This window comes from Drosophila obscura, unplaced genomic scaffold, assembly GCF_018151105.1.
Source record: "Drosophila obscura isolate BZ-5 IFL unplaced genomic scaffold, ASM1815110v1 contig_194, whole genome shotgun sequence".
In the NCBI taxonomy this organism is placed as follows: Eukaryota; Metazoa; Arthropoda; class Insecta; order Diptera; family Drosophilidae; genus Drosophila; species Drosophila obscura.
In genome coordinates this window covers 915,885-928,967 of record NW_024542783.1, presented here as the reverse complement: position 1 = coordinate 928,967, position 13,083 = coordinate 915,885, and the positions used below count along the sequence as shown (strand labels likewise).

Genomic DNA, 13,083 nt, shown 5'->3' with positions numbered 1-13,083 from the left:
TAGGGATCGTCCAACTCCTTTGACCACTGTGAAGGAGTAGGCTCCCACACAACAACAGGGCAGAGAACACCGTCCTATCGCTAGGGCGGCGACGCCCCTACGGGCCCATCGGGGCGAGACAGAGCATACCGATATGCGATACATTTGTTATTCTTTAATTTCTATTTTCTTTATCCTTTAATACCAAGGCTGAAGCCTACTATTTGCCAACCTATTATCTTTTCCCTTGTCTAAGCATTATTATCCATTGTTACCTTTTTTTTTATAGATGTAAGCATTTAACGGAAATATAATTAATAAGTAAGCTAAACTAGGCATTGGTTAGTGGGAACGATGACCACTGGGGGAGAAGTCAGGTACCATCACTAAGAACCAACATAGGAACCAGCCCGGGAACCAGCACCGGAACCAGCCCTGAGGAACCAGCGCCGGGGAACCAACAGAACCACCAGAACCAAGAACCCGGAAGAGAACCAACACCAAGCAAACGGAAAGGGAAAATACGCTTAAGCAAAGAGAGCGAGAGTCGGACCTAAGCAAAGAGAGCGAAAGGCAGACCTAAGCGAAGAGAATGGAGCTGGCCGTCGAGAGAGAGAGAGCCATAGTCTAGCATAGGTGGCACGCGTCAGAAATGAGCGGCAGAGCGGCAGAGCCAACGACGCAGATGTCGTGTACGTGCTCAAAGCACAAAGCCGAAAAACACTCCCAAGCTAGCCCACAGCAGCCGAGAGAGGAGCAGCGCAGCCCGAGAGAAAATACAAGAGAGAATCGCCGATCGGATCATCGTTCGGCAGCTAAGCTACAAAGTGGCGATGGTCCGGGCAGAATTATCGGCAGAGGCTGGATCAAGCGGCTTGGCACGCGACAAAAAAGATGCGAAAACGAGCGATCGAGATCTACAGCAATGCGGAAGGAACGCAACACCAGGCCAGGAAGAGGACGGGTAAGCCATCTCTCTTGTGTGGGTCTGTAGGGAGTAGAAGAGACGGTGCGATAGGTAGGGACCCACCAAAAGGAAAATAAAAGATTATATGCAAAACTCCCTGACTGTTATATAGGCTGACGGTGGGTGGGGGCAGAAAAGGCCCTCAAACCTCTAACTTCTCCTACTCCTTGAACTCTCCTTGGGGAGACGGGCCACATGATCGGTACGCGGTCAAGCACGTTGACTGTCCAGTCCTCCCTCTTTTCGTAGAGATTTCCAAGTAGAAAACCTTGCCTTTCCTTTCCAGGGATACCATAGAAGCACCCAAGAATAAGGAGCCGAGAAACAACACACTCAAAAACCATAGACAGCATAAATCAGCAACATATATTTTTTTCGACCCTCCGACTCATGTACAGCTGAGGCTGGTTTCGTTAGCCCCTAGCAGCAGCGCGCCAAGAAAATTGGCAACTGCGCAATCACGTTTCGCGGTCGACCACAGCAGCAGCGACGCCCAGGAATCCATTGGCGCACATGCAAGAAAGAGATAGCAAGTGACGCCGAGAACTTTGGCAACGGCGCGACCACGCTGTCGCAGCATCGCAACGCTCAAATCGCGCGACGAGAAAATCGGCAACAGCGCATCGACGCCCCAGAGGGGCAGCAGCGACAAAATTACACGGAAAAACTACAATTCAAGTCAGCGCCCAAGCCCAGGAGGGGAGAATGGAGGTCTAGCCTTTGACCGGGACAGTGAACAAAATAAAGCTCAAACTTTCAACTGAAACTTTTCAGCCAAACACTCTGATCATAAGTGTGAAATACAAATACAAATAAGTCCTTAGTGCCAAACCAAGCATCCTTTCCCGCCTTGTACTGCGCCGTGCCACTCTCGTTGACACCAACCGTTTGGTAACGCACCGCGTCTCCTGCCAAGGAGCACCGATTCCTAGCCCAGTGCCGTGCCGTGCAAGACTTCCAATCACTGACGGAACTAACTCAGCTCATCTCTGCATACGAGACCGCTAGGGACCGCGGTTTATCACGCACCTGCGTATCTGCGCCGACGTACCTACAGAGGGACTCGTACGTAGCCCAAGGGGCCGCAAACCAACGAGGTGCCACCCACGAGGCGTCTGGAAAGTCAGAGGCCGCCCATCAAGGGAAGTGTCAGGATGAAGAAGACCAGTCGACGTGCGACGCGCCTGCCGGAAGTGCGGAGAAGATGCCCATTTTTGCAACGATTGCAACAATCAGCAGAAGCTATTTTGTTGGGAGTGCGGCCGCCGAGGAGTTCGGGCCATCAATTGCTGCCGACAGCCCGAGTGGGGAAACGAGTCGGGTCTCCGCCCCACTGGGACACGGGCGGAGACGCACACCCAATATCAACGGATGGGGTTGCTCAGCCACTCTCGACACAGGCGCCACCCGGTCTTTCATTAGCCGGCGGATAGCGGAAGAGATAGGAACGGCAGAAAATCAATAAGCAGTGAGACCCACTATCCGCCTAGCCGACCACTTAAGGAAGAAGATCACCCAAGCGGTAGCAGCGACTGTGCGCCTCGACCAGCAGGAAACATAGGTATCCCTCTTAGTATTACCCACAGTACTGGACGACATCATTCTGGAGCTCGACTTTTTGTGTGGTGTCCGTGCGAGAATAATTCGTTTTTTTTTTGGTTTTTAAAGTTATTTTATTTATTCTAGTCCATATTTATGTATGTACCAACTTAAATGATTTAGGTAAATGGCTGGGCGAGCCCTTCATGTTTGGTAGGGCATGAAGAATTGCTTCACACATGCGGAAGCGCCGCCTAGCTAATCCGCTCCCTTCTCTCTCGCTCAACAGCAGTTCTGACATGATGGTCGCTGCGAAGTTGCTAGTCGCTTCCCAGTGCTCCGGACACTGGAGCATGAACGGCACCAGATTCCGGGTAGTAAGGGCACCACCCAGGGCGACTTCCAGCAGATGCCTTTGCTTGCCAAATCTTCCACCCGAGAAGATGACATGTGCGGAGTCTTCCTCCACTCCTTTTCCGCACCATGAGCACTCCGCAGACTGGTCGTGGCCACCACTGAGGAGCTGGGTCAGGTGGAAGTGGACTTGCCCGTGTTTCCTTGCTAGCCACCGCTCGATGGTCGGGATATACCAGCTTATCCGTCCACCGTCGCTTGGTGGTATCTAATCGGTTTTGCCAATTTTCAAAGGTCTGCTGCTTGCACGCCGTGCGCACCATTTTCTTCGCCGCCTCTGCGATGCCCCTGCCATGGGTCTCCATGAAGTAGGTGGACCGTTCGTCCGCCAGGTACTCGAGGGGTGCCACTCCAGCGATGACATGGGCTGCCTCAGCGGAGACCGTTCGGAAGGCACATATGATCCGTAGCGAGGAGAGACAGTGCGTGGCTACCAACCCCCTGGCGTAGCTCGACGTTTTAAGGGCATTGGCTCTGGCGCCGCATAGACCATCACCGATCTCGTAACACTCTTCAGCAGGAATCTACGACAATGTTTTGGTCCACGCCATGCTCAGCATTATCCTTGAGAGGGCAGCATAGCTGGAGAATCGAGCTGCCCTTCCAAGAACACACCAGAAGTCACGGCGCCGCTGTGTCAACGAGCTGTGACGTTTGCAACAACGACAGCAACAACAGCCTGACCACCACCCAAACGCCATTGCCCACAACACTCGCCACCAACCTAATGCACAGCCACAACCAAGCCGGACACGACACCCAAAGCAGGACAACATATTCGACACTCAAACCGGACCCAAGTCCGATTATGACGAGAAAAGCTGGGACACTGATGGGTCCAACCATGGCCAGTTCCCCCATTCGTAACTCGCCTTCAACGCATCGATAGGACCAAGGGACTTCGGCCCAAATGGCTGTGCCTCCGCTGGATCATTCCAGGGCCACTCAGGCGCACTGAGTGTCACCACCATCAAGTAACACGGGAACAACAGCCGCGACTTTCCAGGAACGGTAGAATATGCCTCCAGTCTGAAATTACATCGAGCGCGCGACACCAGAGGATACAACCCGGTAAGCCAATGCAGCGCCCCGACACAACGGGACGACTACAGCCAGAACATGACTATGGACTACAGGCTGGAACCACGCGACGACTCTGGAACAGCTCGAGAACGGAACCCGTTTCGTACAGGTGACAAGGACTACGACAGAGCTATATTGGCGGCCGCCACCGCAATGGAATTTGGGGACTTCTTGCCATGGTAACCAGCCCTAGATCCTGAACAACCTCCCACGCCCTGGGCAGCCGAATTTCTGGAAAAAGAACTGGCCAAATTTGAGGAACTAAGCGGAATCTCCCACATCGCCGAGCACACAATGCCTATGAGGGACGATACGTCCGTGAAGCAGCGATACTTCCCGAAGAACCCTGCCATGCAAAAGATCATCGATGCCCAGGTAAACGAGCTGTCACAGCGCATACGCTTTCGCGTATCGGATGAAATTATCGTCTTCGTAGCCACACTAGAGGAACACGTCAAGAACCTTCGAGAAGTTTTCAGGAGATTGCGGGAACCTCCGGCTGAACAAGAACAAGTGAAGCTTCTTTAGGAAAAGCCTGGTCTACCTGGGACACATCATCATCGAGCAGGGCATACAGGAAGGAAGCTGGCACCACCCAGCAACCTAAAAGAGCTACGACGTTGCATCGGGATGGCATTGTGGTATCGCAGCTTTGTCCCCAAAATCACTACGGTGGTCCAGCCGATGACGAGCCTTCTCAAAAATACCCAAAAGTGGACAGAGGAGCAACAGCAGACGTTCGTAACAATTAAGGAGAAATTGACTCAGGCTCCAGTTTTGGCGTGCCCTGACTTCACCCAGAGGTTCGTACTCCAAACAGACGCCAGTGCATACGGCCTGGGAGCCGTGCTGATACAGAAAATAGTCGAAGAGGATCGGGTCTTTTTGGAAGGCTACCATTTCGACGTGATCACGGACCACCTCGCGCTAAAATAGTTGAATCGATCAGCAACCCGATGGGTAGGATCGCTTGCTGGGCATTGGAGCTCAAACAATACATGTTTGACATACAATACTGTCGTCGAAGTCAGAACATCGTGGCCAACACACTCTCGCGACAGTGCTTGGAAACTTTGCAGCGCACGGAAGAGGAAAGGAACACCTGCCCCTGCAAACATTATACAAATAATGGAGCAGCCCGAAAAGCACCCCGAATTCATCGTGGACAAGCTGTACTGTAATAACCAACAGTACAATCAAGCGAGTTGGAACTATGCGTCGCAAAAGATCACCGCCGACGCGTGTTAGAGGAGTGCCACGACCACCCGACAGCGGGACACCTGGGAATTCGGAAGACGGCAACCCGAGTGACCCAGCGGTATTACTGGCCTGGACTCTATCGAGATGTAGCCCGAAAAGGCGTTCCGGGAACGAATCCTGAGTCGCTTCGGAGTCCCCAGAAGGTTCGTCTGCGACAACGGGACACAATTCACCAGTCTCTCCTTCCGGGATGTCTGTAAACTCGCCGGCATGGAATTGGAGCATACGGCCCCATACAAAACCATGATCGCCCAATACAACGACCAACGAACATGGGACGACCTCCTCCCAGAACTCAGCTTGGCCATCAACAGCAGCGTCTCCGACACCACTGGATTCAGCCCTGCGCTCATCGTACTTGACCGAGAGCCAAGATTACCCGGGGCTCCCTACGAGGAAACCACCCCAGGGTTGGGGGAAACCAGCGAAGCACCACACGAGAATGTCGACCGACTTAAGGACATATTCAACGTAGTAAGCCAGAACACTCAACAGGCCTTCCACGAGCAGAAGAAAGCATACAATCTCCGACGACGCGAGTCGTCCCACGATAGGATCCCTGGTTATATTGCGCCGACATCACCTGTCTAAGGCAGCAGACAACTTCGCCGCAAAGCTGGCACCCCAATATGAAGGGCTGTAAGGGCTGTATGTAAGGGCTCCTCACGCAGCAGGAGCTCTAGGGACTCCGTGGATGAAGGCCGTTCAGGCATTCCAGGCCTTGAAGGATGCGCGCAACCGCGAACGGGCCGAGGCGGGAAGCGATCAAGCAGCAGTGAGGCAGAGGGTTCGGAGGACGACAGCGAGGAAGACCCAGAAGCTCTGAGCAGCGAGTCTGAAGAACAAGAATCCGGAGTCAGGGAGGGCGACTCATCGTCCTCAGGCAAGCTACGAACCTCGGACGCCTTCCTACTCACCAACGGGAGGGCACTCGCCAGAAACTTTGAGCAGCGAGTCGGTCAGGCACGGCGTCCCCCGAGCACCGAGGAAATCGAACTCAAGAGGACTTTGCTGGACAACGGTTTTTATCTCATCACGCCCCCGAAATAAAAAGGGAGTGTGAACAAGTAGGCTACCGTAGTGATGTTGGGGACAAAGCTGCGATACCACAATGCCATCCCGATGCAACGTCGTAGCGGCAGAGCGGCAGAGCCAACGACGCAGGTGTCGTGTACGTGCTCAAAGCACAAAGCCGAAAAACACTCCCAAGCTAGCCCACAGCAGCCGAGAGAGGAGCAGCGCAGCCCGAGAGAAAATACAAGGGAGAATCGCCGATCGGCTCATCGTTCGGCAGCTAAGCTACAAAGTGGCGAGGGTCCGGGCAGAATTATCGGCAGAGGCTGGATCAAGCGGCTTGGCACGCGAAAAAAAAAGATGCGAGGCAGGAGTCACGAAATGGAGTCGAAAACGAGCGGTCGAGATCTACAGCAATGCCCGGACATATTGCCATCGCCGTGACAACAACCAAATGTACAACCCTCTTTCGTTTGCTTTGTTCCCGCAACCCTCCAAAAGGTGTTTTTTTTTTCATTTTTTTCATTTTTTAGGTTTGGTTAACGAATTTTAGCTCCAAAGTTGCTCCATAGATTTTACACAGGATATAATTTTTTTTCGACTTTTACTGAGTTTTTAAAGTCATTTTTGCATTTTAATGCTTTGTATTTCCTCGACGGTAAGTTAAGTGTAAGTGGCTGGGCTTAACTTCTATCTTCTACTTGAGTTATGTGAAAAAAAGAAATGCTACCTCTGAAAAAGGGTTTAAAAAAATTCCAGACTTCAACAATTCTTTAAAAAAAAGTTCTGCCATAGAAAAAAAACCATAATTTTTTAAAAAATTGTTAAGTCCCATATCTATCAGAAAAAGTCGGTTAGATCTTTGAGGAAACAAAAGTTAGATTTTGTCGAGTAGTGTTATTGCTTGCTAGATTGGCAGATTCGACCAAAGTGCCGGGCCGAAAACTAAACGTCCAAAAATATTTCGCAATGCTCCAGTATGCTCGTGACGCTTGTGATACAAACACAACATTTATATATATATATACAGATTTTAAAATTCTACATAAGTAATATGCTCACATATTTATATACTGACTGTGTACGGGTATAAAAGTAGAGTCGCGTCCACAGAAGCGATTCACAACTTTCCTTCTCGTTTTAAAATTGATTTTTAATGTTATTTCACATGATGGACATTTTGGGGGATATGCCCATATCATTATTCTGTTTCCATACGCCAATATATATTCTGTATATAAAACATAATTATAAACTTGTTGAAGTTGTCGACTCCACAAATGATATATATTTATGATTACCATCAATAGCCGAGTCGAGTCGTCCGTTTTTCCATCCGTCTGTCCTAGTTCTCAGAGCCTATAAGATGAGCCTATAAATCATAAAGAATTATGTCATGTCCTGTCTTCCAAGTTTAAAAATCTGATCGGATCATTATAATAAACGTCCAATAATGATTAAAACAATTTCTTTTGGCTGGGTCCCCTGCCACACTATCAAACGTCTCTCTCTTGTTCAGTGTGGCTCAGATGTAGTATGTAAATCGGATAGACGGAGTGCAGAAATATATTGAATAAGTCACATAAACCATAATATTGCATTTATATATAAAAACTGAGTAGCGGGTTGAAGAGTGATTTTTCACGTTAGGAACGGATTAATATTAATTTTTTAATTTATTTTTAGGCTTGCCATATATGCTAGAGAGAGCTGGGCTAGATGTACAACAAGGTGAGTGTGGGATGTGTCCAGCCTGAATCATTAAAGAGCAGTGCTTTGGGAATCAAGACCTTAAACCCGTATAAACGAAACTAGACGCTGTTAAATACTCGTATTGTATCAGTAATAGATGTTATTTATTATACCCGGTACTCGAAGAGCTTAGGGTTATATACGATTTGTGGTCGAAGTGGATGTGTGCACAGTAGGCTGGGCCGAAATTTGATTAAACATTTTTTATACCCGTACTCAAAAAAGAGTTAAGGAGTATATTAGATTTGTGGTAAAAGTGGATGTGTGTAACGCAGAGAAGGAAACGTTTCCGACCCCATAAAGTATATATATTCTTGATCAGCATCAATAGCCGAGTCGATAGAGCCATGTCTGTCTGTCCGTCTGTCCGTCTTGTTTGACGCCTGGATCTCAGAGACTATAAGAGCTAGGGCAACCAAATTTGGTTTCCAGACTTATGTGATATCACACTGCTACAAGTGTATTTCAAAATTTCGCCCCGCCCCCTTCCGCCCCCACAAAGGACGAAAATCTGTGGCAGCCACAATTTTAAAGATACGATAAAACTAAAAGCGCAGTATAGTAGAGAATGCCCATATCTACCAGACTGCCGAATCTGAATCAGATCGGATCATAATTATAGCCAGAATGACGAAATTAATTTTCAGTTGCTTCCCCTGCCCCCCCCCCCCCTTCCCCCACCCACCCACCACCCCACAAGAACACGAAAACGCAACTCATTTTCCTTCTCGCTCGCACACTCTGCCGCGTTCAACGCGAGCAACCCCTAGCGGAGGAGATGTAGAATCTAAATGGAACACGTAAAATCTACATGTTAGATGTAGAATAGACATTGTATATGTAGATGTAGATAGCAGATGTAGCAAAAAAATGTAAAATGTATAATTTTTTTTTTTCCAAAATTCTACAAAATCATAAGCTGTATATACTGACTGAGTACGGGTATAAGTAGAGTCGTGTCCCCAGAAATGACTCACACGTTCCTTCTCGTTTTTTTTTGTTAGTAAATAAAATTATAAAATTTTCTTCAAATCTTTAGTTTGATGTTTGGGGGTTGCTACCACGAAAAGAAAATACACTTTTTTGGTTAAATATACATAAAAAAAAATTTAATTCGTCGGTTTTTATACCCGACACCATAAAGTATATATATTCTTGATTAGCATCAATAACCGAGTCGATAGAGGCATGTCTGTCTGTCCTTCCGTCTGCCCGTCTTGATGAGCGCCTATTTCTCAGAGGCTATAAAAGCTAGAGCAACCAAATTTGTTGTGCAGATTCATGTGATATCACACTGCAACAAGTTTATTTCCAAATTTTGCACACCCTCGCAAAGGGGGCCCTGCGCCCTCTGTCGGATATCGAGCTAGAACGGGGTGTTCATGTAAGAAGAGAGAGAGACATATGTAGCGAAATTAAAAACATTAGCAAAAAAATTAAAACAGATAAAATACTATAAAATCTGACTGACTGAGGACCGGGTATAAAATTAAAGGCGGAACTTTAGATGCTCCTCACAACTTTCAACCTCGTTTTTGTTTTTATTAATCACACAATTAAACCTTACAAAAACAAATCAAGTTTCAATAATGACACTAAACAATTCTTCAACACACTTTGATTACAATTATATCCTATGTATTTATAATAACCAGTTTGATATATAGACAGCCAAATTTATTAATAAGACACCATTCAAATAGGCAAATACTTGCTTGCTATTTCATTTGAACTTTTAAAGGTAATGACAGAATTGTGGATGTTCCTTAAAAATTCTGCATGTCTTCCTGCTTAGTGCAGTTGAAAGGCTGAGCATGCTCGACCAAGTTTAGTTTGTATTGGACTGATTTTCAGTCACACAGTGATTTTGTACTTTGCACAAAGAAAAGTTCTTGCAAAGTACATTTAAAAGTTTTTATTTTTTCCATCCTCTTTTTATGCATATGGGTTGGAAAAGTCGTCCCCAACTCCATAGTCCAGGAGTATACCCGCAAACCACTTGACCTAGCTATATTGATGGGCAGTAGGTTGCGCCAACCAAATTTTTTTTCGAAATTCAAACGGGACACCCTCTAGTTTTGTTACCTTGAATTTAATAATAATTTACATTTTTCTATTTTTTGTTATACCCGTACTCAAAAAAGAGTTAAGGGGTATATTAGATTTGTGGTAAAAGATGATGTGTGTAACGCAGAGAAGGAAACGTTTCCGACCCCATATAGTATATATATTCTTGATCAGCATCAATAGCCGAGTCGATATAGCCATGTCTGTCTGTCCGTCTGTCTATCTGTCTGTCTGTCCGTCTTTTTGAGCGCCTAGATCTCAGAGACTAAAAAGCTAGGGCAACCAAATTTGGTTTCCAGACTCATGCGATATCACACTGCTACAAGTGTACTTCAAAATGTCGCCCCGCCCTCTTCCTCTTCCTACAAAGAACGAAAATCTGTGGCAGGCACAATTTTAAAGATACGATAAAACTGAAAACGCAGTATCGTAAAGAATGACCATATCTACCAGACTGTCGAATCTGAATCAGACCGGATCATAATTATAGCCAGAATGAAGAAATTAATTTTCAGTTGGTTCCCCCTCCTCCTGCATGCGACCCGCTACTCATCCTCTTTCTCGCTCGCACACTCTGCCTCGTTATGTACGCGAGCGCCCTCCAGCGGATGTGATGTAGAATCTAAATGGTACATGTGTAATCTACAGGTTAGATGTATAATATAAATTAGAGGTCTGCATGATTACATTCATTTCCTACAGGACAGTACTGTACAGTAGTGTGATGTACTCAAAAATACTATACTCATTTCATGCTGTACAGTATATGCATTTCCTACTTGGCAGTACTGTACAGTGGTATACTGTACTCGAAAATACTGCGCTCATTTCTTGCTGTATATTCTATATCCTAGAAAAAATGTTCAACACTAAAAGTGAAGTGAGTGAAAATGACAGTTGTACTCTCTTAGTTTTGTATCTTTCTAACACTTTGTGTGCAGTAGTAGTTTGCAAAACGTTGACATGCCTTGTAAAGAAAACGATGATGTTAATTCATTGCTTAATCTATTAAAGAACTGTGTTTGATCATATGTTTGTGGCTGTCCTTTTGTAAGTAAATGCTAATGTAGAGGCGAAAAATAGCAATCGAAAAGTAGTTTTTGTATGTATATAAATGCGAGTTTTCTTCACGTTGGTATTCAAGTATAATTGTGTTAACTCAGAATTCACATAACTACTTAACTAGTTAAATGATGACAAAAATTTTAAGCAATAAAATTTATATTTATTGTATATTGTTTTTCTTGCAAATGACATATCTGATTTTTTCTTTTACTTCCTGTTTTCACTCACTGTACAGTATGTATACTGTACACTAATTTTACTGTACTTATTAACTACTACTGTACAACTAAGGAGTGAGTGAGAACACTAACTGTCAATACAGGCACTGACAGCATTCACTCACACTCCTTTGACGCTGTACAGTCAAAAACGTGTACCCGTTTTCAGAATGAATGATTCATTTGCACATTTGGATACATTCATGCATATTTCTAATATACATAGTAGATGTAGATAACAGATTTAGCAAAAAAATATAAAATGTAAAATTATTTTTTTAATTATAAAATTCTAAAAAATCATAAGCCCAAAAGCCCACACGTTCCTTCTCGTTCCTTTACCCAAAAATTTGTATTTTCTTTTTGTGGTAACAATCCACAAAAATTAAACTAAAATTTTGAAAAAAAAATTGTATACTTTTATTGAATAACAAAGAAAAGTCCCCTTGAAAAAAGAAAAAAAAATTGGGTGGTCAAATTTTGGCCCAGCCTAATGGGCAGTAATCTGACGTGAGTTATGTTGCTTTGCAATCGTGATGAGATTAAAACTTCGAAGTCTCGTTTGAAATTATGTATACAATTTCGATCACAAAATATTTTTTTGGTGCAGATTTAATGTGCAAAGATGACCTTTCTCAAGGTGCATAGATCGCCACTGATCTAATTCTTCAAATATCTTCCCTACGCTTCTGCTCCATAAAAAAGAGTGAGCAAGGTCGGCACGCGTCAACCAAAAATATCTGGATGTCTGCCAAAGTAGAAATAGATAACGAGTGCGAAATACAGGCGCCATCCACAATTCACACTGTTAAGTACCTACACATGTAGCACCGGCCTGGCCGTTTTCTCACTCCGAGGCTCTCCTTAAAAGAACAATTTTTTAGTTCTGTAAATCGGCTTCGGCTTAGTTTACTTCCTCCATTAGTTCTATCATTTTTGAGTATTCCAATAATAATTTGTAACGGACATGGTATGTGCGTCGACAGGAGAGAAAACTATGAAAACATTTTTTGAATTTTCCTTTTTTCATTTTATTTTGAAGTCCAGATAAAAAATGTACACTGCTGTTGAGTTGAAGATAGCTTTAGACGTTCCGTATTCTTCAACCTATTCTGTTACCCTGTTGGACTTTTTTGTTTCGTTTCTTTGTTTCATCACCAGTATGAGAAGCTCATGTATGTAATTCCAGTGGCCCGTTTTTGTAAAATTCGCAAGGAATTATGCCCTCTTCAGTGCCTTTGTTAGCCCAATGTACTCTTATATCTTAAGCCAGCTTTGCCCAAGTTTCCGTAACGCATATATGTATAAAAGCAAACGACGTTGTCCTTTTTGTAAAAAAAAAAACACGAAAAAATCGACTGCCACCTTTATTTTTATAAAAGTAATGTTACAAAGTCTGTTGCACTATCATTGCACTGAAGTTCGATGTCTTCCTTTTGGTTATGATTTACAGCCCTACAGTTTCTAACCGTTTATATTTTCAATGTGAAAAATTAGTGTAGATTCGTTCAATAACACTGTCCGTATATTCATATAGTCGATTTATCATGAATATATTTATGTACAGAACCCATTATGACGCAAATGCCACTTCTGTAGTACTGTAGTAGTAACTTATTCGCGAATTTCACTACTCGACAAAATTTTTTATTTAGGCTGTGAACCAAAATGACTTTTTCTGATAGATTTCGGGATTTAAAAAGTTTTGCAGTACTTTATTATTTT

General features: G+C 44.9%; 1 protein-coding gene across 23 annotated transcripts in view; it reads left to right on the top strand.

Moving 5' to 3' along the window:
* LOC111075397 (forkhead box protein P1) overlaps positions 1 to 13,083 on the top strand; it is a 345,608-nt gene that overhangs the window by 97,391 nt on the left and 235,134 nt on the right. For all 23 annotated transcript variants that reach the window (XR_005967931.1, XR_005967933.1, XR_005967935.1 and 20 more), the window contains one exon: positions 7,943 to 7,987. Coding sequence is in view for 18 of the 23 variants with exons in the window: in XM_041593682.1 (XP_041449616.1) it covers positions 7,943 to 7,987 (45 nt within the window). In the remaining 5 variants the exon portion in view is untranslated. The remainder of the gene's footprint in view (positions 1 to 7,942; positions 7,988 to 13,083) is intronic.